The sequence below is a fragment of the Laccaria bicolor genome, genomic scaffold (genome assembly GCF_000143565.1).
Source record: "Laccaria bicolor S238N-H82 LACBIscaffold_6 genomic scaffold, whole genome shotgun sequence".
Lineage (NCBI taxonomy): Eukaryota > Fungi > Basidiomycota > Agaricomycetes > Agaricales > Hydnangiaceae > Laccaria > Laccaria bicolor.
This window is the reverse complement of record NW_001889877.1, coordinates 1,116,997-1,138,221: the sequence shown is the minus strand read 5'-3', so window position 1 is coordinate 1,138,221 and position 21,225 is coordinate 1,116,997. Positions and strand designations below refer to the sequence as shown.

General features: G+C 47.7%; 8 protein-coding genes across 8 annotated transcripts; 7 read left to right on the top strand and 1 right to left on the bottom strand.

The window, feature by feature from the left end:
- Positions 1-7,471: 7,471 nt before the first annotated feature.
- LACBIDRAFT_315756 (cytochrome P450) lies at positions 7,472-8,911 on the top strand (the record flags this gene model as incomplete). The annotated part of the gene is made up of 8 exons (XM_001878474.1): positions 7,472-7,499; positions 7,548-7,690; positions 7,748-7,964; positions 8,015-8,054; positions 8,111-8,374; positions 8,425-8,511; positions 8,566-8,685; positions 8,740-8,911. 8 exons carry the CDS (start codon positions 7,472-7,474, stop codon positions 8,909-8,911), a joined length of 1,071 nt encoding a protein of 356 aa, XP_001878509.1.
- Positions 8,912-9,130: 219 nt separating this feature from the next.
- LACBIDRAFT_293346 (uncharacterized protein) lies at positions 9,131-10,467 on the top strand. The gene is made up of 7 exons (XM_001878473.1): positions 9,131-9,306; positions 9,384-9,794; positions 9,855-9,866; positions 9,932-9,982; positions 10,035-10,064; positions 10,125-10,165; positions 10,226-10,467. Exons 1-7 carry the CDS (start codon positions 9,211-9,213, stop codon positions 10,329-10,331), a joined length of 747 nt encoding a protein of 248 aa, XP_001878508.1. The 5' UTR covers positions 9,131-9,210; the 3' UTR covers positions 10,332-10,467.
- Positions 10,468-10,995: 528 nt separating this feature from the next.
- Positions 10,996-11,635, bottom strand: LACBIDRAFT_293345 (uncharacterized protein; the record flags this gene model as incomplete). The annotated part of the gene is made up of 2 exons (XM_001878117.1): positions 11,585-11,635; positions 10,996-11,533 (listed from the first exon to the last, which is right to left on the bottom strand). Coding segments are annotated over exons 1-2 (570 nt in total), but the record flags the coding sequence as incomplete, so codon positions are not given.
- Positions 11,636-12,202: 567 nt separating this feature from the next.
- LACBIDRAFT_324804 (uncharacterized protein) lies at positions 12,203-13,791 on the top strand (the record flags this gene model as incomplete). The annotated part of the gene is made up of 3 exons (XM_001878472.1): positions 12,203-12,249; positions 12,309-13,402; positions 13,628-13,791. The coding sequence occupies 3 exons, from the start codon at positions 12,203-12,205 to the stop codon at positions 13,789-13,791; spliced, it is 1,305 nt and encodes a 434-aa protein (XP_001878507.1).
- Positions 13,792-14,552: 761 nt separating this feature from the next.
- Positions 14,553-15,460, top strand: LACBIDRAFT_293344 (uncharacterized protein). The gene is made up of 4 exons (XM_001878471.1): positions 14,553-14,619; positions 14,675-14,708; positions 14,774-14,970; positions 15,034-15,460. Exons 1-4 carry the CDS (start codon positions 14,585-14,587, stop codon positions 15,317-15,319), a joined length of 552 nt encoding a protein of 183 aa, XP_001878506.1. The 5' UTR covers positions 14,553-14,584; the 3' UTR covers positions 15,320-15,460.
- A 220-nt stretch (positions 15,461-15,680) lies between these two features.
- On the top strand, positions 15,681-16,644 carry LACBIDRAFT_315750 (uncharacterized protein). The gene is made up of 2 exons (XM_001878470.1): positions 15,681-15,767; positions 15,822-16,644. Exons 1-2 carry the CDS (start codon positions 15,733-15,735, stop codon positions 16,543-16,545), a joined length of 759 nt encoding a protein of 252 aa, XP_001878505.1. The 5' UTR covers positions 15,681-15,732; the 3' UTR covers positions 16,546-16,644.
- Positions 16,645-17,208: 564 nt separating this feature from the next.
- Positions 17,209-18,019, top strand: LACBIDRAFT_293342 (uncharacterized protein; the record flags this gene model as incomplete). Its single annotated transcript, XM_001878469.1, has 2 exons — positions 17,209-17,530; positions 17,584-18,019. Exons 1-2 carry the CDS (start codon positions 17,247-17,249, stop codon positions 18,017-18,019), a joined length of 720 nt encoding a protein of 239 aa, XP_001878504.1. The 5' UTR covers positions 17,209-17,246.
- Positions 18,020-19,064: 1,045 nt separating this feature from the next.
- Positions 19,065-20,831, top strand: LbPR_S3 (serine carboxypeptidase; the record flags this gene model as incomplete). The annotated part of the gene is made up of 6 exons (XM_001878468.1): positions 19,065-19,884; positions 19,935-20,214; positions 20,236-20,254; positions 20,334-20,509; positions 20,571-20,607; positions 20,667-20,831. The coding sequence occupies 6 exons, from the start codon at positions 19,065-19,067 to the stop codon at positions 20,751-20,753; spliced, it is 1,419 nt and encodes a 472-aa protein (XP_001878503.1). The 3' UTR covers positions 20,754-20,831.
- Between the last annotated feature and the right edge of the window lie 394 nt (positions 20,832-21,225).

Here is a 21,225-nt window from a genome sequence, read left to right as displayed (position 1 = left end):
TATCAAGGATTTCCCTTCAAATGCCGTTTGAGGCGACGTAAACAAAATTGGGCACTCGACCAGATGACTTGCTGATTGCCTCGAGTAAGTTCCTATAAGTCTTGTTGAATTTATGAGTCCCTGCCAGTTACAATCTTGAGTATACATACTCTTGAATGACGATTCCAGCCACTATGGTGCGTCATCCCGACTGTAAACAGCCTTCGGGAAGAGAGCTATTGCCTTCTCTCGGATGAACACCGTAGAGTCCTTCCCCATGGATGAAGCATTGCGGACTACAATCGGAGAGGCTACAACGCGTTCTCGGTATCTTTACCGGTGACAAAAATCGTCATCATGTGCCGGTAACGCGGTTGTTGCTGTCCCCGCAGTTGTTCCTGAACAATCGGCGCACACGTATGTCTCCCATCGTCCACGGCACAACGTCAAGGGATTACGAATTTGCACACATCTTTTGGTCTTAAAAGCCAGAGGAACGACTGAAACAGTCAAAGTCTCAGGCTCTGTTGCGACCGTTCACGATGAGCACCATCCTTCAACTTCTAGCATCACTATCAGCAACTCTTGGCGCGTATGGAGTATACAAATTTGTAACTTTCTACTACGATCAATGGACGTCGCCGCTGCAGCTGCTTCCTGGTCCTCCGAGCCCGAGCTTCATCTATGGAAACATGAAAGAGATATGGACTGCTGTGCGTCTCATTAGATTGTTTGTAGATCTGGCAAACTCATCTTGACGATCAAGGAAAATTCGGTTCTTCACGAGAAGTGGATCGAGGAATATGGCCCGACGATGAAGTACAGGAGTTTTGTAGGGGTGAGCCTAACGATTTCTATTTTGAAAACCGTTGATTTGACGAGAGTAGATGGGCCGGCTGTTTACGGCTGATGTTAAGGCTTTGAACCACATTTTAATGAACAGCTACACCTACCAAAAACCAGAGGCTACCCGATACAACCTGTCTCAGATTTTGGGTGCTGGTGAGTCCGTTCGGGTATCGCGTTTAGTTCTGTTTTTATATATACACTTTTTAGGCGTTTTGGTGGTTGAGGAGGATAAGCACAAGCAACAGGTGTGTTTCATTGAAATGAACTATGAAGGAAGATTAATCGAGGTTAACGTGGTAGCGTAAAATCATGGTGGCTACTCTTTAACTGCAGCCAGATGCTTAATCCATGCTGACGTATGAATCATCAGAATCCTGCTTTCGGGGCAGCCCAGATTCGGGAGCTGACGGAGATCTTTATTGAGAAGTCCACGGAGGTAGGCAGCACGTTGCCAAAAGTTTTTGATGTATACTCATTTTTCAGCTCCGAGATATCTGGGATGCAGAAAGCACCAAACAGGGTGGTACAGGGCGTATTGACGTCCTTTCCTCACATATGACAGTGACCCTAGCCCTTACCAAATGGACCAACCGAACTTGACAATGCTTCATACCATATGGGGCCAGCGGACTCGGCCGACATCTCAACAAATCATCCATAGTGATGGCTGGGCCGAACAGGTGGGCGCCTGCCAATAATGGGCGCTCCTATTGAAAATAACCCACACTTTGCACCAATGCCATTATTATTTTGCGCTCTACAGGCGAAATTATTTTGAGCTCTGCAAGGGGCGCAATTATTTCAAGCTCCACAAGAGGCGTAATTCTTTTGCTCCATAGGGGCGCAATTATTCTGAGCGCTACAGGGGGCGCAATTATCTCGAGCTCTGAGCTCCATGAGGGGCGAAATTATTTGCATTCCATGGGGGGGACAATTATTTTGAGCTCCATAAGGGATGCAATTCTTTTGCACTCCACAGGGGGTGCAATTATTTTGTGCTCCACAGGGCGCACAATTCTTTCAAGTACTACTGTATGTACCTTGTGCTGTTGATAGGGTCACAAATAGTCTGTATCCAGCATTGTTTCAATGTCAGAGTGTGCTGTGCCCAATGTGAATGTGCACCAAAGGTCAGAGTGCGCCCATCAAAGTGCGCCCAATGTGAATGGGCACCAAATGTCAGTGCACCCAATGTAAATGTGAACCAAATGCCAGAGTGTGCCCATCAGAGTGCACCCAATGTGAATGTGCACAAAATATCAGTGCGCCCAATGTGAATGTATGAAATGTTGGAATGTGAATGGGCACAAAATGTCAGTGATTATTTTTCTGCACAAAATGTCAGTGTGCCCAATGTGAATGCATGAAAAGTGCACCCAATGTAAATGTGAACCAACTGTCAGAGTACGCCCATCAGAGTGCACCCAACATGAATGTGCCTGAAATATCAGAGTGCGCCCAATGTGAATGCATGAAATGTTGGAATGTGAATGGGCACCAAATGTCAGAGTGCACCCATCAGAGTGTACCCAATGTGAATGCATGAAAAGTGCGCCCAATGTGAATGGGCACCAATTGTCAGAGTGTGCCCAATGTGAATGGGCACCAGATGTCAGAGTGCGCTCAATGTGAATGCACACAAAATGTCAGTGCACCCAATGTGAATGTTCACCAAATGTGAGTGGGTGCCAAATCACTTGTACCTGCACTAAGTATGCATCTGTGTCTGTTATTCTCCAGTTGTATTTCCACCCATTATCTTTTTGCATGAAATGTCAAGTGTGCCCAATGTGAATGTGTATGTGAATGGGCGCCAAGTCACTATGTTCCTATGGCATTTATTTTGCACAAAAAATATGTGCCCCCCCAATTGTAGTCAATGCCTGGCCCACTTTGGCAGGGATTTATGGCACTGATGCACTACACCCATTGGTCTCATTGGTGAGTCCTAACCTGTGCAATTATTTTGCGCTCTACAGGCACAATTATTTTGAGCTCCACAAGGGGCACAATTATTTGCACTCTATGGGGGGTGCAATTATTTTGTGCTGTAGAGGCGCAAATATTTCAAGCTCCACAACGGGCGCAATTCTTTTGTGCTCCAGGGAAGCACAATTATTTCGAGCTCTACAGAGGGCACGAGGCGCAATTCTTTTGCGCTCCAGGGCGCAATTACTTGTGCTCTATGGGGGAGCAATTATTTTGCACTCTATGTGGCGCAATTATTTTGTGCTCTAGCAATTCTTTTGTGCTCCAGGGAAGCACAATTATTTTGAGCTCTACAGAGGGCACGAGGCACAATTCTTTTGTGCTCCAGGGCGCAATTACTTGTGCTCTATGGGGGAGCAATTATTTTGCACTCTATGGGGCGCAATTATTTTGTGCTCTAGCAATTCTTTTGTGCTCCAGGGAAGCACAATTATTTTGAGCTCTACAGAGGGCACGAGGCACAATTCTTTTGTGCTCCAGGGCGCAATTACTTGTGCTCTATGGGGGAGCAATTATTTTGCACTCTATGGGGCGCAATTATTTTGTGCTCTAGCAATTCTTTTGTGCTCCAGGGAAGCACAATTATTTTGAGCTCTACAGAGGGCACGAGGCGCAATTCTTTTGCGCTCCAGGGCGCAATTACTTGTGCTCTATGGGGGAGCAATTATTTTGCACTCTATGGGGAGCAATTATTTTGTGCTCTAGAGGTGCAATTATTTCAAGCTCCATGAGAGGCGCAATTCTTTTGCGCTGCATGGGGGCGCAATTATTCTGAGCTCTACAGGGGGTGCAATTATCTCGAGCTCCACGAGGGGCGAAATTATTTGCATTCCATGGGGGGTGCAATTATTTCGAGCTCCATGAGGGATGTACACTCCACAGGGGGCACAATTCTTTCAAGTGCCACTGTATGTACCTTGTGCTGTTGACAGGGTCACAAATAGCCTGTGTCCAGCATTGTGTAGTGAATACAAATGTGAGTGGGCACCAAGACACTGCCAGTGTCAGATTGTCATGCCCATTGGTGCTTCAGGTGGGCACCATAACTGTCAATACCGAGTGTGTATCTGCGCCCATTATATTCCAATGTGTATCTGTGCCCATTATTTTGTGCACCAATTTTGCCATGTGGATTTCCACCAAACATGAGTGGGCGCCAAGTGTGTATTTGCGCCTATTATTTTTCTTCATGAAATGTCAGAGTGCGCCCAATGTGAATACACATGAAATATCGGAGTGTGCCCAATGTGAATGCACACGAAATGTCAGAGTGTGCCCAATGTGAATGTGCACCAAATGAAATATGAGCCCAATGTGAAGGTGTGCCAAATGTGAGTGGGTGCCAAGTTAGTATATACCTGCAACAAGTGTGCATCTGCACTTGTTGTTTTTCAGTATGTATTTGGAGAGCGCCCAATGGGAATGTGCACCAAATGTCAGAGTGCGCCCATCAGAGTGCGCCCATCAGAGTGCGCCCATCAGAGTGCGCCCATCAGAATGTGCCCATCAGAGTGCGCTCAATGTGTTCTATTCTGACTTTCTAAGGTGTCCAGACATGGGTAGGTGATGATACCTCTCATGCTCTCTCCTATTTCACATTTTTTTCTGCCATCCCATTCTCCTCCCATTTCCAAAACATTTTATGGTCCTATCCTGACTTTCTAAGGTGTCCAGACATGGGTAGGTGATGATACTCCCCATGCTCTCTCATATTTCGCATTTTTTACTGCCTTCCCATTCTCCCCCACCCTCCAGGTCACTCCCAAATCACATTGGTGCCTCCCAAATGCCCCATATTTCACTCTCTTGGATGGTACAGGATATAGGCTGGGCTCTGGGCTCCAGAAGTACACTTCCTGGTTTAATCTACAGGAATTGAAGATGGAATTCCTGGAATGGTGGATGGATTTCATGAATTTTCGGGATGGATTCCATAGATTTGCAAGATGGCTCTCAGCCAGTAACCTACAGCTACTTTTATCCAATATATAGTTATCTTTCTCTGTAACTTTTGGCTGAGCCTTAAGAAACGAAGAAGAGCACTGCAAAGCTCTGGACAATAATCAACGCAACATGCTTGACAGAAAAATCACACTTGTGAGAGCGTGACAGCCTAGACAAAACAGCTGAGTATTGAATTCAGTTGGCCACAAACAACCGTTGCTCTAAAAAATGGTATCAGTAGATGCTGAATTGCATCTAAATTATGATTCCAGCTTGTTTGGGCATCCAAGCTTCTTCCCCCATGTTTTGTAGCATGAACTTGTAGAATTATCGGAATGTTTGCCTTTGTTTGCTTGGCCCTTCCAACATCTTTCAAGTCTTTTGCTGCCATAAAATATTTACACAACTACTGGTGCTTTTCTAATAGGTATAGATCGATAGAGGACATTTATACAATTCTAATGATACTAAATTTGTACATTCAAGCTTCTTCCCCCACACCCTGAGCTGGAAAATATACCGGACATGGCCAAATTTTGACAAAGTCCAAACATCATTTGGCGCAAAAAAATAGTTTCAGTGGGGCACATGATGTCATTCAGCAGGGCAGCTACAAACTACTTTGGTCCACGCATTTACTACAATTGGGGGGGCGCATATTTTTTGTGCAAAATAAATGCCATGGGAATATAGTGACTTGGCGCCCACTCACATGCCCATTCACATTGGGCGCACTCAACATTTCATGCAAAAGAATAATGGGTGGAAATACACACTGAAAAATAACAGGTGCAGATGCATACTTAGTGCACACATTTGATGTGCATTCACATTGGGTGCACTCTGACATGACATTTCGTGCCCATTTCACATTGGGCGCACTCTGACATTGAAACAATGCTGGACACAGAATATTTGTAACCCTATCAAAGCACAAGGTACATACAGTGGCACTTGAAAGAATTGTGCCCCCTGTGGAGTGCAAAAGAATTGCGCCTCCTGTGGAGTGCAAAAGAATTGCATCCCTTATGGAACTCAAAATAATTGTCCCCCCCATGGAATACAGATAATTTCACCCCTTGTGGAGCTTGAGATAATTGCACCCCCTGTAGAGCTCAGAATAATTGCGCTCTGGAGCACAAATAATTGCACCCTGGAGCGCAAAAGAATTGCACCCCCCATGGAGCGCAAAAGAATTGTGTCTCTCATGGAGCTTGAAATAATTGCACCTCTAGAGCGCAAAAGTAATTGTGCCCTGGAGCACAAATAATTGCGCCCTGGAGCACAAAAGAATTGCGCCTCTCATGGAGCTTGAAATAATTGCACCTCTAGAGGGCAAAATAATTGCACCCCCATAGAGCGCAAGTAATTGCGCCCTGGAGCACAAATAATTGCGCCCTGGAGTGCAGAAGAATTGCGCCCCCCATGGAGCGCAAAAGAATTGCGCCTCTCATGGAGCTTAAAATAATTGCACCTCTAGAGTGCAAAATAATTGCGCCCCCATAGAGCGCAAGTAATTGCGCCCTGGAGCAAAAATAATTGCGCCCTGGAGTACAAAAGAATTGCGCCCCCAATGGAGCACAAAAGAATTGCACCTCTCATGGAGCTTGAAATAATTGCACCTCTAGAGCGCAAACTAATTGCGCCCCCTGTGGAGCGCAAAAGAATTGCGCCTCTCATGGAGCTTGAAATAATTGCACCTCTAGAGCGCAAAAGAATTGCGCCCCCATAGAGCACAAGTAATTGTGCCCTGGAGTGCAAAATAATTGCGCCCCCTGTGGAGCGCAAAAGAATTGCGCCTCTCATGGAGCTTGAAATAATTGCACCTCTAGAGCGCAAAATAATTGCGCCCCCATAGAGCGCAAGTAATTGCACCCTGGAGCACAAATAATTGCGCCCTGGACTGCAAAAGAATTGCGCCCCCCATGGAGCGCAAAAGAATTGCGCCTCTCATGGAGCTTGAAATAATTGCACCTCTAGAGTGCAAAAGAATTGCTCCCCCATAGAGTGCAAGTAATTGCGCCCTGGAGCGCAAAATAATTGCACCTCTCATGGAGCACAAAATAATTGCACCTCTAGATGACAAAATAATTGCGCCCCCCATGGAGCGCAAAAGAATTGTGCCTCTCATGGAGTGCAAAATAATTGCACAGGTTGGGACTCGCCAATGAGACCAATGGGTGCAGTGCATGGGTGCCATAAACCTCTGCCAAAGTGGGCTGACCCATTGTATGAGGGGCTTTTTTTCATGCCACCCATCCATGGCGAAAAATTCACCTGTTGTTGCCTGCAGGCGCAACAACGAGGCTGCTGTCAACACATTTAAATACTTACTTCACATACAACAGGTTAATAATATATCTATTTAACTTTCTCCTGTGTGGTCCCCCACAGTGGTACTAACGAGGCAGCACTCTGGTTAACTGCCTGAAAGAACGATGGGCGCAACAATGGGATCTGTGCAATTGGGCGCAACCCATGGGCGCCAGAGGCAAAGTGGGCCGATCCGTCCTCTATGGGGCTCTGTTCGTGCGGCCCACCCATGTCGCATGGCCTATTTTAGAGTCTCGGCCCAGTCATTCCCAAGGCCGAATTCTTGACAGCTCGGCCGAGTCCGCTGGCCCGCTGTTGATGGGCGCCTGTCACACACCGCTGGCCCATCAGTGATGGACCCATTTGACTGCCCTAACTGCTTTCCTGGCTTAGCAAAATGACTCTGGACGTCATTGGCCTTGCAGGTAATGTCGTTCATCTCCTTGTTTGTTTACTCTGACAAATGTTTCTAGGGTTTAATTACAAGTTTGACGCGCTTAAAGGTGATGCCAACAAGAACGAGCTCAACGAGGCTTTCTCCACCATCTTTCGTTCGAGAACACGCATGAACATGCTATTCATGCTCAGGGGCTTATTCCCGCCTCTCCGCTTTATCGTAAGCTCTCCTTCATTGAGCGTTGACATAAAACTCTAATTGAGATTGTGGATTTAGCGAGCGGAGGGTGATGCGGATGCAAATCGCGCTTCGCGTACCATGGATCGCATTGGGAAAGAGCTCCTCTCAGAGAGTAAGACTGCTCTTGCTCACGGCGAGAAAATGGAGAAGACTTCATGGAAGTCTCGCGACTTGCTCAGCCTTTTACTGAGGGCCAATATGGCCACTGATTTGCCGGAGAGCCAACGCATGACGGACGAGGATGTATTGGCTCGTGCGTGTGACTGTCATCTTCAATTTACCACTTTTGACCTGATTGGGCAGAGGTTCCAACATTTTTGGTAGCTGGACACGAAACAACAAGGTAGATTACGGTTCAAGTTGGCTGTAAGGCCTAGCCATTCTGACAGCGGATCACAGCACAGCGACTACATGGGCTCTTTACGCCTTGACTCAAGCCCCAGAAGCCCAATCAAAGCTTCGGGAGGAACTTTTAACTGTTTCTACGGACAACCCAACGATGGACGATCTCAACGCGCTTCCATATCTTGACGCCGTTGTCCGTGAAACCCTCCGTGTGCACGCTCCAGTGCCATCCACCATGCGGATTGCGATGAAGGACGATATACTTCCTCTCTCAACCCCCTTTACAGATAAATACGGCGTCGAACACGACACCCTTCAGTAAGTATCGTTCTCTCTAGTCAGGGTGGCGGTTGACTTGTTGCTTATAGCGTTCGGAAAGGTCAAACTGTACTCATTCCAATTTTGCTGTTGAATAGATCTAAAAGCATTTGGGGAGAAGATTCGTTCGAGTTTAAGTACGTGTTTGTGTCTTTCTTTGGGATGTCAGCTAACGTACATCTACTTGTCAGGCCCGAACGATGGCAATCCACTCCTGAAGCCGCAACTCATATTCCTGGAGTGTGGGGTAACATGCTTACATTCCTTGGCGGACCTCGAGCTTGTATCGGCTACCGATTCTCCCTCGTCGAGTACGCTGGCATTTTATAAATATTGGTGCATCTAACGACCTAATTTCTTAACAGGATGAAGGCGTTACTATTCACATTGATCCGAGCATTTGAGTTCGAACTTGCTGTCCCGCCCCAGGATATCGCCAAAAAGGCGGGTATCGTCCAGCGACCATTGGTTGTGACGGAGCCAAATGCAGGAAATCAGATGCCTTTGCTCGTGAAGCCTTACAATCATTCTGGATAAGCTTTTAATCGGTCTTGGGAGTTCTGGTATTTATTTTAATAATCTGGACGATCTATGTGCGGTCTATGCACAGTACCATTTGTACTCTTATGTCAATGTCATGGAATGCCCAATGACGTAAGGATCAGCTAGATTAGATAGCACTAATTGCAAGTTTTGAGTCAGTACAAATCTCTTTTGACCATCTGGTAAGCATTTCGGCACCTAACTTGCACAACACACTCATCTCCTGTCTAGATTACTTCAATACAAGGTTAAATCCTCGAGCGATCTCTGTAAATTCTCCAGCTTCAATCACCATGCCTCCCAAGGGTGGCAATGCAAAGAAGGAGAGTGGAAGATCGAAGAAGGCCGAGAACGAAGCCAAGAAGCAGGAGCAAGCTGCTGCTGAGAAAGTGAGTTGGTTAATTCTTTGATGCGATGTGAAGTCATGGATGGACTCTGATCAACCAAATCTCCCATTCTACCATAGGAAAGAAAAGAGGCCGATGCATGGAAGGATAAGGACGTGAAAGGTGGGAAGGCAAAGGCGGAGGAGAAAGAAGAAAAACGCAAGGCAGAGCTTGCACGAAAAGCGGAGACCGCGCGGTTGCTTGCTGAAGAGGAGGCTGCGGCTGCCCCCAAAGTCAAGGCTGCGCCGAAGGCTGGCGCGAAGAAAAAGGCTGACGCCAAACCTGCTGGCCCAGGAGCGATTGCTGCTGCTGGTGGGATTGCCGATGACGGTGGGGAGAGGCCGCCGACGGGCAGCGAGCCTGCGGCTGAAGTGGAGAGCTTTGCTGCGACGGGTATTGATAATGCTTTGGATCTGCTTGAGGTTGTGACTGCGAAGATGGATAAGGCCAGTGTTGGTCAGCAGGCTGCAGGCATCGAGAGGCATCCCGAGGTATTCATCTGTTCCTTTACCTTCAGAGTTGTAGACGATCTGATTTCTCGAATTCTCCAGCGTCGTTTCAAGGTAAGATAGGATCTCGGACTGACATTCACTGCCTTCCGATCGTCTTCTTATGCTGTTCACTTTAGGCTGCGTATGAAGCGTACACGGAACGTGAACTCCCGATCGTCAGGCAGGAGGTGGTCCTCTTCATTCAACCTTTACTTCGCATCTCACTCACGTTTACTCCAGCACCCAGGATTGCGTCTACAGCAGTACAAGGTGACTGACATATTCGCTTATATCTTTACATTTTCTGACGGTGTCCATGTTACGCTGTAGGACCTGCTCTACAAGCAATTCCAAAAGTCTCCAGAGAATCCGTGAGCTTTTCGGGGGATCTTTTCAACCTTCTTGATCCTGACAGTAGATCTATGCACCAGGTTTAACCAGACCACCGTGTCGTATGACGCTTCGAAGGAAGAGAAAGTCAAAGCACTCGAGGCCAAGAAAGCCGAAGTGACGGAACGACTGCGCGATAAGAGTTAGAATGCAGACTGGGGTCCCGCGTGGCAGTTCTCATGCGGATTCGTCGTGTTGAAGTTAGCACTCTTGCTTTGGATTATGGATGAGCGTACTCGCTCGTGGAATGTATTATCTTGCTAAACGTTTAGACCTAGCTACCAACTCGCCGATTCTAGCCTGATACATCAGTTGATGGAGTTTTTGTCCGACAGCCTGTGACATCACTGCTCGAAATATATGTGCCATCATATCTCCATGTAAATCGTGGATGTACGCCTTGAGCACTGCTTGATAGCGGGGGGGGGTACGGAATAGCGACTTCAAGAGCCTCGATTGTTGTTTTGTCCTGAGTCAGCAAGGTGCACGCTGGCAGGTCGTTGAGAAAATGTGCTGCGGCGGCCACATTCCAGTCTTTGGAGACATTCAGCCGTACCAGGTGCGGTGCAGATTCCGAAACAGCCAGTGAAATGAGACCCGGCACAACTTGAATGGGATAGGCTGTAGTAAGGCGGCGACAGTGAGAAACTACCTAAGTCTAATCTCAGCGTTGCAACTTCCTAATTCTGTTCCTCAGCCTCTCCTCCGTGTCAGCTGCCTCGATCAACTGGTCAAGCAATTTATCATTCTCCTTGTCAATCTTAGCCCAGGCTCTCTCCAGCTCTCTAACCTTCTGCTGCAGAGTGCTCACCCTCTGCTCAGCCGTCCTCCTGGCTGACGTCTCCTCACTGACCAGATTCCCCAATCTATCAATACTCTGCTGCCAAGAATTTCGAGCGTAATCGTGCTGCCTTTGCATATTAAGACGCTCAGCGCTCGCTCGATCCATCATCGCCCTCATTTTAGCTTCCGAGGTCTCGTATTGCGTCTTCAGCTGCGAAGCCGCCTTTGCTTGCCCCTCTTCGAGCATCTTCGCCATTCTTGCTTGCTCATCTTTCGACCTCTGCTTCTCCTTTGCCATCTCCGCATCGAAATTACCCTGCAACTCCTTCATGTTCTCTTGGTGTTTCGCAGCCACCTCGCGCATCTCCTTCTTCTGATCGTCAAGCGCCTTAGTTTTATCCTGCATGTCTTTCTCCATATCTTCGAGCTTCTTATTAAGACGCTCGACATCGCTTTCTAGTGCCTTCCCAGCCTCCGTTTCTTTGAAAGATATGTTGTTCTCCGCCATTTCCCTCGTGGCTCTGGGAATGAATGGTGTTTGGTGAGATAAGTCGTCTACAACGTCGCTAACAATCAACTCAGATTGATGTTCTCCACGAAACAAGATAATGACTAACGCTCTGTGTCTTGCATTTGATCCAGGTGCCATTACGGAGCAGCGGAATATGGTTAATGAGAAAACGGGATGTTTTACACCGAGCAGAAAACGGGGCTTATATTTGTGGCCATCGTATTTACGCTCTGAATCCGAATGTTGGGGGCTCTCCTTCCAAGGTAGGTTGAGATATCTTCGTATTCTATTCTGAAACATAAGCTGCGTCGGCCGGATGTTGTTGTCAAAGCATCGTGTATGTTATCTACCCATCGCCTCATTTTTACCTCCCGGTTTTCAGATTTTGGGGCTGTGAATCGGTGCCTTTCGATATATAAGGTGCATCTGACAGGTGGAATATTCGTGCTCCCCTCGTGTGTTGGGAAATCATTCGAGGTCTTCGAATCTTCGGGTCTACGGTTGAATAAATTTGGACACGCACTGCATTTTGGGTGAACATACAGAGCGAAATCTTTGACAAAAAGAGTTCCTGCTGACATCTAAGTATTCGTTCCTTCAACTTCGTTGTTGACCTCCAAGATTACGTCTTGTTATCGATATACTGCTCTGTTCAACGTACATCCCGACTCTAGTTAGCCTCTCAAAATTCTCGAATCTCGAATATCCTCCACACCTTGCGAAAATGACACAGGGAGAGTCATACCCCAGAGGTGGCCTTGAGGAGATCACGTACGTGTCATTCTGAATATCAAATTGTCTAACAATAAACCAAGTTTCTGTTTCTGTAGTCGCGTAATATGGGAGCTTATGCATACGCCTGGTTTTATTCCGCGTGTCTCGAAGGAGATGGTCGATCACCAAATGACTTTCGCCGACACCGCTGCGGGGAAATTCGTTCTTGGAGAGCTTCACGAACTATACACCAAATTAAAGCAGTCCAAAGCCGATCTCGAGGAGGAGACGAAGAAATTCCAGCTGAAGGAGAAGGAGATGGAAATGCTCATTGCTAAGGAGAAAGCCGACGCGAAAGAGCGCCTTGAGAAGCTTGAGAAAAAAAGCGGGGACAAGTTGAGAAAGCAGACAGAATCATTGAGAAAGGATAAGGAACAGAGCCGGCAATTTCTCTCTGATATGGAGCGCAAGTCGGACGCCGCAAAAAGAGATCTTCAGAGAGCCCTCGACCAAAAGCTTCAGGACATTGCGGATAGGGAGGACCGATTGAAGGCAGATTTACTAGCGAAGGCAGCGGACGATGAAAGAATTGCGAAGCTGTCCGACCAGGCCGTTGATCTCCTCGAGCAACAGATGAAGCAAGAGGTAATGAGATCGAATATAAATCGCGCGGAAATCAAGAATATCAAGAGACGCATGGCGCAGGCTGAGCAGAAACGCAGGGAGCTGGAGATGAAACGCGCCGAAAGGGAGCGGAAGCGCCGAGCATCTGCTGCGAAAGCAGCAGCGGACCGCGGTAAAGATCCGATTCAGGAGGGGATTAGACCACCACCACCACCGCCCGGAGATCCGTTTCAGGAGATAACTGGACCAGGGCCTCCACCACCACCACCACCACCACCACCGCCGCCGCCCCCGCCCCCGCCCCCGCCTCCACCACCACCACCACCGCCCCCGCCCCCGCCATTTATTCTGCCCCCGCCATTTATTCTGCCCCCGCCATTTATTCCTCCTGCACCGCCATTTATTCCTCCTGCACCGCCATTTATTCCTCCTACACCGCCATTTATTCCTCCTGCACCCCCGCCATTTATTCCTCCTGCAGCGCCCCCAATGTCCATGAACGAGTATTTGGCTTATCCTCAAGTCCAAGCATGGCGACAAGCAAATGCTGCACCCCCCCAGTACTATCAGCCCGGTTGTCGACCGCGTAGGTGTTAAATGACATTAGCCCTCCTTTCATCCCGAGTTTTTTCTTCTAGCCAGGTCAATTTTACGCGGTTATCAACCAATTCCCACAGGCGCGATTTCTGAGTAGACAGAAAATTTCCTATCTATTTTCGCATGCGTTTTGAATATTTGGGAGATCCAAGGGAAATCCGAACATGTCATATTCTCGTTATGAGCACAACTTGACTTGCACCGGCTTGCACAGTCGGGCTCGTGATCTTGCCCACTCTCGTTTATGAATCCTACATTGGACCACAATCAGTATTAGCGCAGAAAAGCCTCATCCAACATACCTTTGCCAGGGACACAGAAACCTCTTTCATTCCGTATAATCCAAGCATTCTCATCAATCCTTGTTTCACGCACTGAAAAATGCGCTGTTCGAGCCGTTGTAATAATAGGTAGCTAACAGTTGACAATGTCCTTGCAGGTACATAGTTTAGTATAAGTATGAGTACTGGAAGAACATGTCGTTAGCACATGGTTAGATAGAAATGAACACGATAGACGCACACAATACATCCCGCGAGAACCCCGTGGCCGTGACGATAAGACTTCAATTGGAGAGGGTCGCTTCGTAACAATGTTATCCATGCCAGTGTCTACAGACAGCGAAGCTCCTGCTGAATCGTCGGGCTGATCTGCCGATCATGTGAACGTGTTTGGTTTGGGTGGGTGCAGAAAAACAAACAATGAATAACAATTATGTAGCTCTTCTTAGTTCTCCTTCTGCGACTTAGGCTGCAACTCCGGCTACCAGAAAGAAGGCGGAAGGTCGGCGATTCAGATCGAGATATACCAATCGACTCATGACCGCATTGTCTCGCTGTTATACCGATAGACTCATGACAGCATTTAGCCTCGCTGTTATCGTTCGGTGATGGATAACAATCACTGGCAGAATTCACCGCCGACATCTCCCTCAAGAAGATGCTAATCAACCTATCCTGTTTCGGCCTCATGCTGGGATAACTGTTGTGTTTTGACAGAAGCAATTCGCAGTGAAAGTTTGGAGATCGATGACTTTGCGACGAATTCCATTTTCGATATGATAATCTAAATCCAAAAAAGCGAAACCGGAGAATCCCCCGAATCGAATAAAAACTCTGTTGAGAGCGTGTTATTCCTGCCAACCCAACGAATACCGTAGCTGGCTTTTACAATGCCCACTAAGACCACTCCAGTGCCTGTCATTCTGTAAGTATTTCGTGCAATTTGGTGCGTTTGGCTCATCATATTCATGGTTCACTAGTCTCATGGGCTGCACTGGCAGCGGAAAGACTACCGTACGTCCCAGTTTCATCTTTGTCAATACCGCGATTATTGCTTATCTTAAGCCTTTGATTCATAGTTTATCAACACATTCCTTGAGGAAGATAAGCAGCTTAGAACCGGGGACGATCTCGAATCCGTGACACAGGATATCGCCAGCGCCCAAGCCGTCATTGGAGGTCGCGAAGTCATGCTGGTCGACACTCCCGGATTCGACGATACTTTCAGACCCGAAATGACGATCGCCGCCACTATCGCTGATTGGCTTGCAGAAAGGTACGGGATTGAACTCGTTCATACTGCAATTTCAGACGACTAATTTCATTCAATACTCACTAGGTATTCAGCCCAAGGTGGCGCAGTGATCAACGGGATTATCTACATGCGCGATATCAGGAAGGTCAGAATGACTGGAACCGATATCGCAAACCGCACCATGTTCGAAAAATTGATTGGAGAAGAGAATTTCAAAAACGTTCGCCTCATGACAAGCTTCTGGCCTCCCTCCTCTGATATCGAGGGAACACTGGACTGTGAAAAGCGCGAGGGGATGTTAATGCAGAAGTTCTGGAGGGATATGGCCGCGAGGGGCTCCACCACTGCCCGCTTCAATCTGTACGATTAGACGACATACCACTATTTGCTACTTCTCTATATTCCGTTTCCCATATCCAACTGCGCATTGCCCATTTAAAATATCCTTTACTATTTCTGGATAATTGGGACATCTTGGATACTTTGGCGCAATACAATCGTTTGAAAACCCACTACCCCTCGCAGCTACATGCGGGAAAGGCGTGCCACGACAATTTAACCCTTTTTTGTTATCTGTAAGATCTAGGAATGTCTGTCTCCGGATTCCCAAACCGCTGATCTACCTTTTTGTCGAACGCAATCCTGATTTTCGGGTCTGTCACGATGACCCGGCGCGATGCGTATAAAATCCCCACCCCTTTGCGTGATTACTGCAGTGTCCTTGCATCGTATTCATTCTCCTCTCTATTCCAAGAAATTTTTCGGTCATCTCTTTGAAGAAATATGGCTCCCTTCAGAAAGAACTCTCCGAAAATGGAGTAAGTCCCCAGACTATCATATCCTGCCCAGATTGACCATTTTACTGACCTTAGGTCGTTTATGGAGGATCTCATGAACGAAAAGCCGTTCACCCCTCCTGTTGCGAAAGATATGGTCGACGAGGGGAAGTCATTCGCGGAAACAGCAGCCGGAAAACAGCTACAAGGCGAACTGCTTATGATGAAAGAGAAACTTGAAGCGGCGGAGAAGGAGATGAAGGATAATCTTGCCAAGTTCCAACAAAAGGAGAAGGCGTTGTCGGAGGAAATGGAGAAGACCAAAAAAGAGGCGAAGGAGAGGCAGGAAAAGCTCGAGAAAGACTTGGACGAGAAGATGGAAAAAATGGCGCAGGAGGCGAGGGATCAGCGTGAAGCCGACGCGAAGAAGCTTAAAGATATGCAGAACAAGTCAGATGAAGAGAGGCGTCAGATGCAGAGGGATGCTGACAAGAGGGCAAGCGATCTGCAGGATAGACACGAGAGAGAAAGGAGGGAGCTGATGGCGAGCCAGACGAATGCCTCATCCGGCGGTACCGACCAGCTCGCTCGCCTCGAGAAACTGATCAACAGCACCCGCAAAATGAGAACTGAAGATGCGAAAGAGCTGAAGAGGCTTCAGAATAGGCTCGACAGAACGAATAACGCTCGGGCCACCATTGCGACAAAGCGGCTCAAGTGTCCTACCGGCAAACTCTACAAGAAGAATAGAGATGGCGATTGGGTCTGCGGTGGGAAACATTTTCTTTCCGCTAAAGAGTATAAACGCCGCGCCTCCTAATCTTTTAGACTGTTCTTCGTACCGGTTCGATTATGTTTCACATATCAGAGCGTCTTGATTACGTGTGTACCAGGTTTAATCAGACCACCGTGGCATATGACGCTTCGAAGGAAGTGAAAGTCAAATCACTCGAGGCCAAGAAAGCCGAAGTCACGGAACGACTGCGCGATAAGAGTTAGAATTCAGACTCAGGTCCCGCGTGGCAGTTCTCATGTGGATTCGTTGTGTTGAGGCTAGCCCTCTTCCTTTGATTATGTATGAGCGTATACTCGCTCGTCCTAAACGATTCTAGACCACCAGCTCGCCGATTCTAGGATACATCAGCTGATGCAGTTTGTGTCCAACAGGATGACATCACTGCTCGAAATATATGTGCCATATTTCCGTGTAAGCACTGCTTGATAGCGGGGGGTAGGGAATAGCGAGCTTAAGACCCTCGATCGGTCCCGAGTCAGCCAGGTGCACAGGTTATTGAGAAAATGTGCTGCGGCCACATTCCAGTCTTTGGAAACATTTAGCCGTACTAGCCAGTGCGGTGCATATTGCAGAACAGCCAGTGAATGCGTGAATTGAGAGCCCCGCAATGCGCATAGCACAGCGTCTGGATTACGTAATGGTGACAAAATTTTCGCTATAAATTCTCTCCAACTTGCTTCTGATGACCACAAGCCCTTCCTCCTTGTAGGACAACGCACACGACCATGACAGGATATTTCGTATCCATTCCAGCCACCCCATCACCGCCATCCTCACCACCTCGGTCTCATCCCACCAACACACTCACGGTGACCAGCCTTCCCAAGTCGTTCTTCGACCCCTTGATTCTAGATGTGTTGCGCAATCATTTTTCGTCTTATGGTCCTCTCAACCAATGGGTGCCCCTACAAGGTTTCGGTCGTATAATAGTCGTTTATGAAGTCGAGCACCACGCAGAGTCGGCAAAACAGCAATGTGATCCAATCGTTTTAAGTGCGGCGCATGATCGGTGGGTTTTTTCATTCTTCTCGCAATGCTTATCCTGAATCGGAGAAAAAATAGTTCACAGGTGATCCTGCGCGTATATCGCGCCGACCCTAATCCGCTCATCCCACAAGGAGTATCCACGTCATGGATACCAGAGACGAGCTACCTGCAACCACCACCGGTGGAAAAGAATTTCCTTATCTCACCGCCCGGGTCGCCTCCTGTAGGCTGGGAGCCTATCAAGGAAGACCCGCCTAATTCCTGCCCGCTTGCTGATGACCTGATGGCTGCCTTGAAGAAACTTAAGACTTATGAGGAGCACGAGCCGGGTCTAGAGCTTCTTCTGGATCCTATGGACGGTGCGGGCGTCGGTGTGTATGTCGAAGACTTTGATGCGGGGTGCCCGAGCATTGAGGTAGATGAGGATGATTGGGTGTACGGCGAGTCTGCACCTGCAAGGGAGAAATGGAGACAATTCGCAACCGCGATGCCGCCCGTACTCACCGTTTAGTTTCGTTTGTTTTCACGTTTGATCTGGTGAGCATCTTTTGCTTTCCCTCTTGTTCCCCCTTCTCTTTTTTTTGCGGATGATAACAATCAGACCTGTTCTGAGCCCCCAAGGGGCACGGAGGACAATCGATATTGCCTATAATACTTCTGATCCTATTCCCTTCCTTTCTCAACTTTCACTTTGGACTAATGCTGACTATCCTTCCCTTTAGCTCGCCTCATGAATTGCCCCATGCACATCTTAGTTTCTCTTTTTTATTTGTGAGTTTCATTCATTTCTCTGCCTTCTCGCCCATCACCAGAAGATGAATATAATTCAGACCTGTTCTGAACCTTGTGGAGACAACCGAATATTGCCTAATAATGCTGATTAAATTGATGGAGCACTTTCTTCTGCTAGCCCTTTTCGACTCACACCGATGCTCATGACCACCTTTTTCGTTTAGGGATTTTAACTGCATATTGGTGATAATGGACACTGGACTCTGTACTTGATACAATTACGACCTCATCTGTACCACCCGCATCTTCGTTCGTGTCTGAAATTTATTACCTGTACTATACTTGCAATATATTCACCATGCCACCTCCTTCGGTCCGCCTAGCGGCGATCTTGCAACGGCGTTTCACACAAGTGCTGGCTTTCTTTTTGTGGGCTCAAACTGTTTTCTTCACTGATCACGTGTTTGCAAATCAATACAACGTAATGACCGCCCGACTCTTAACTTGAACCACGAGGGTCTTTGAACGACGATGAAAGCCTTCATTTCGTTCTCGCTGCTCGTTGCAGGTTCTCTTATCCCCACATATGCCTTGCCGCCGTTTCCCGACAACGGAATCCAAGTCCCCTTACGATCACCCCCAAGCATCTCCAAGAATGTGTTCAAGGACGCCTCAGAGTACTTGAGCGACGCGGAGAAGGTTATTCTTAAGGGAAAGAAGAACATGGAGAAATGGTACCACGATGGAAAGGAGTTTATCAAGCAGAATGACCTCCTCTGTGCGTATGCTCCAAATCAGTCATAGCTCTGGTCATAATCGTACATATGATAGATGAGCTCGTCTCCCACCCGTCATTCTCAGAACACCAGTTGAGGGTTACAGAACCTGACTTGTGCGACTCCTCTGTCAAGCAATACTCAGGGTATCTGGACATCGCTGAAGATAAACACCTGTTCTTCTGGTTCTTCGAGTCCCGCAATTCTCCGGCGGATGCACCTCTTATCCTCTGGCTCAACGGAGGACCGGGATGCAGTTCATCAACTGGTCTTCTCTTCGAGCTCGGACCTTGTAATATCGCCAACAACGGCAAGAGCGTCACTCACAACCCCTACAGCTGGAACTCCCACGCAAATATCATCTTTCTCGACCAGCCGGTGAACGTTGGGTTTTCCTACGCTGACGACGGCACAACCGTCAGTTCCAGTCCCGTTGCCGGCAAGGACGTCTATGCCTTCCTAGAGCTCTTCCTTAACAGATTCCCTAAATATTCCACTCAACCATTCCACCTGGCTGCCGAGAGCTACGGAGGAACATATGCTCCCAACATCGCCAATACCATCTATAAAGCTAACAAGGAGCTTCAGTTAACACCCAACGCTAACTTGAAGCGTATTAACCTTGCATCCGTCATTTTGGCAAACGGACTCACGGACGCGTACACTCAGATGGGTTCAGTCGCGGACTATGCTTGTGATGGCCCTTACCCAGTTTACGACGATCCGGAGGGGCCCCAGTGCTACGCATTGAGGTCCAAGATTCCTACTTGCCAGCGTCTCATAAAATCGTGTTATCAATTTAACTCCAAGTTTACCTGTGTGCCAGCAGTCCTGTATTGCAATTCTCAGCTCTTTGGGCCCCTGATGCGTATGTATTTCCTCTTTTAGTTGTAGTTCGGTTGGTTAAGCGTCCTATAGAGACTGGCCGCAACCCATACGACGTCAGACGCAAATGCGACCGAGCCAAGGATGGCGACCTTTGTTACAAGCAAATGGGCTGGATTGAAACCTGGATGAACGAGCCCAAGAACAAGGTTGCGCTTGGTGTCAGCCCAGACAAAACATTTGCGTCTTGCAACATGGAAGTCAACCAGGCCTTCACCATGAACGGTGACGGTATGCATAATAGCGCTCTCCTCCTCCCTGATCTCATCAACGACGGCATTCGCTTGTTGGTCTATGCTGGCAATGCTGGTAAGTCCATTTAATATCTCTCCAGACACCTATTGAACTTTGTTGTTACAGACTTGATGTGTAACTATATTGCAAGTTGAACTCAACTCCTCCCATAACCCACGTCTCTGATTCCTCCAACAGGGCAACGAACGCTGGGTTGAACTTTTGGAAACCAAGTTCAACAAGGAATTTTCTGAGACCAAATCCGTACCTTGGTCAACTCTTGACTCTGGCCGCATTGCTGGAGAAGTTCGCAGCGCGGGTGGCGGCGGTTTCACTGCTGGTAATATCACATACGTCAACGTTCACGAAGCTGGGTAAGTCTTGTTCACCTAACAGACCTCTTGTTCGGTCTCACCCATACCCTTTGTTCTGCAGACATATGGTACCGTTCGATCAGCCAGAAGCTGCTTTGGTGTGTTTTGCTTTGGCGAAAAGATCAATCATGTATTAACTATTTACTTTACTTCCCAGGACCTGATCACGAGGTGGATTACGGATGTGCCACTCTCGCTCGATAAAGCGATTAAGGAGGCGGCGGCCTCCATTCCTCCTCTATAATAGGATGAATTCTACGGCCTGTGATCATGTAGCGCGATGTTTCGGTTTGTAACTATTTATCTCACGATTGGATATTCACGTAGAGTCTGGAATCCGCTCCATACCCACGCAACATGTAAAGTATTCGGGATCGGCCTCTTTCATGAACCGCCACCCGACGCTCCCATGGGAATGCTATCACTTGAATGCAGAACTCTCGGGATCAATTTTCTCATGATCCGCCCCGCCTTCCAGTCGCAAGCCTTGAGCCTTGCATGCTGATTCCGTATCGAGAATAACATCCGTTTTTTTTTTTCGATTTGATGACTTTAGGATTCAATGCCTTGGACTCGGTGCAAACATGATATATACACAAGAAAAAGTAAGGTACGACACAAGTGGATAATTTACTTCATAAAATACTGAACTCGACCAAGTGAATAAGTTACCTAGTAAAATGTCCGACGAATAATCTGACAACATGGAAGAAGGG

Bases quoted from the DNA above. Each gene is read 5' to 3' on its own strand.
- LACBIDRAFT_293344 (XM_001878471.1), top strand. From the start codon at position 14,585: ATGCCCACTAAGACCACTCCAGTGCCTGTCATTCT. The intron at 14,620-14,674 runs GTAAGTATTTCG...ATGGTTCACTAG, and splicing joins ACTCCAGTGCCTGTCATTCT to TCTCATGGGCTGCACTGGCA. The intron at 14,709-14,773 runs GTACGTCCCAGT...TTTGATTCATAG, and splicing joins CTGGCAGCGGAAAGACTACC to TTTATCAACACATTCCTTGA.
- LACBIDRAFT_293346 (XM_001878473.1), top strand. From the start codon at position 9,211: ATGCCTCCCAAGGGTGGCAATGCAAAGAAGGAGAGTGGAAGATCGAAG. The intron at 9,983-10,034 runs GTGGTCCTCTTC...CGTTTACTCCAG, and splicing joins TCCCGATCGTCAGGCAGGAG to CACCCAGGATTGCGTCTACA. The intron at 10,065-10,124 runs GTGACTGACATA...GTTACGCTGTAG, and splicing joins TGCGTCTACAGCAGTACAAG to GACCTGCTCTACAAGCAATT.
- LACBIDRAFT_315750 (XM_001878470.1), top strand. From the start codon at position 15,733: ATGGCTCCCTTCAGAAAGAACTCTCCGAAAATGGA. The intron at 15,768-15,821 runs GTAAGTCCCCAG...TACTGACCTTAG, and splicing joins AAGAACTCTCCGAAAATGGA to GTCGTTTATGGAGGATCTCA.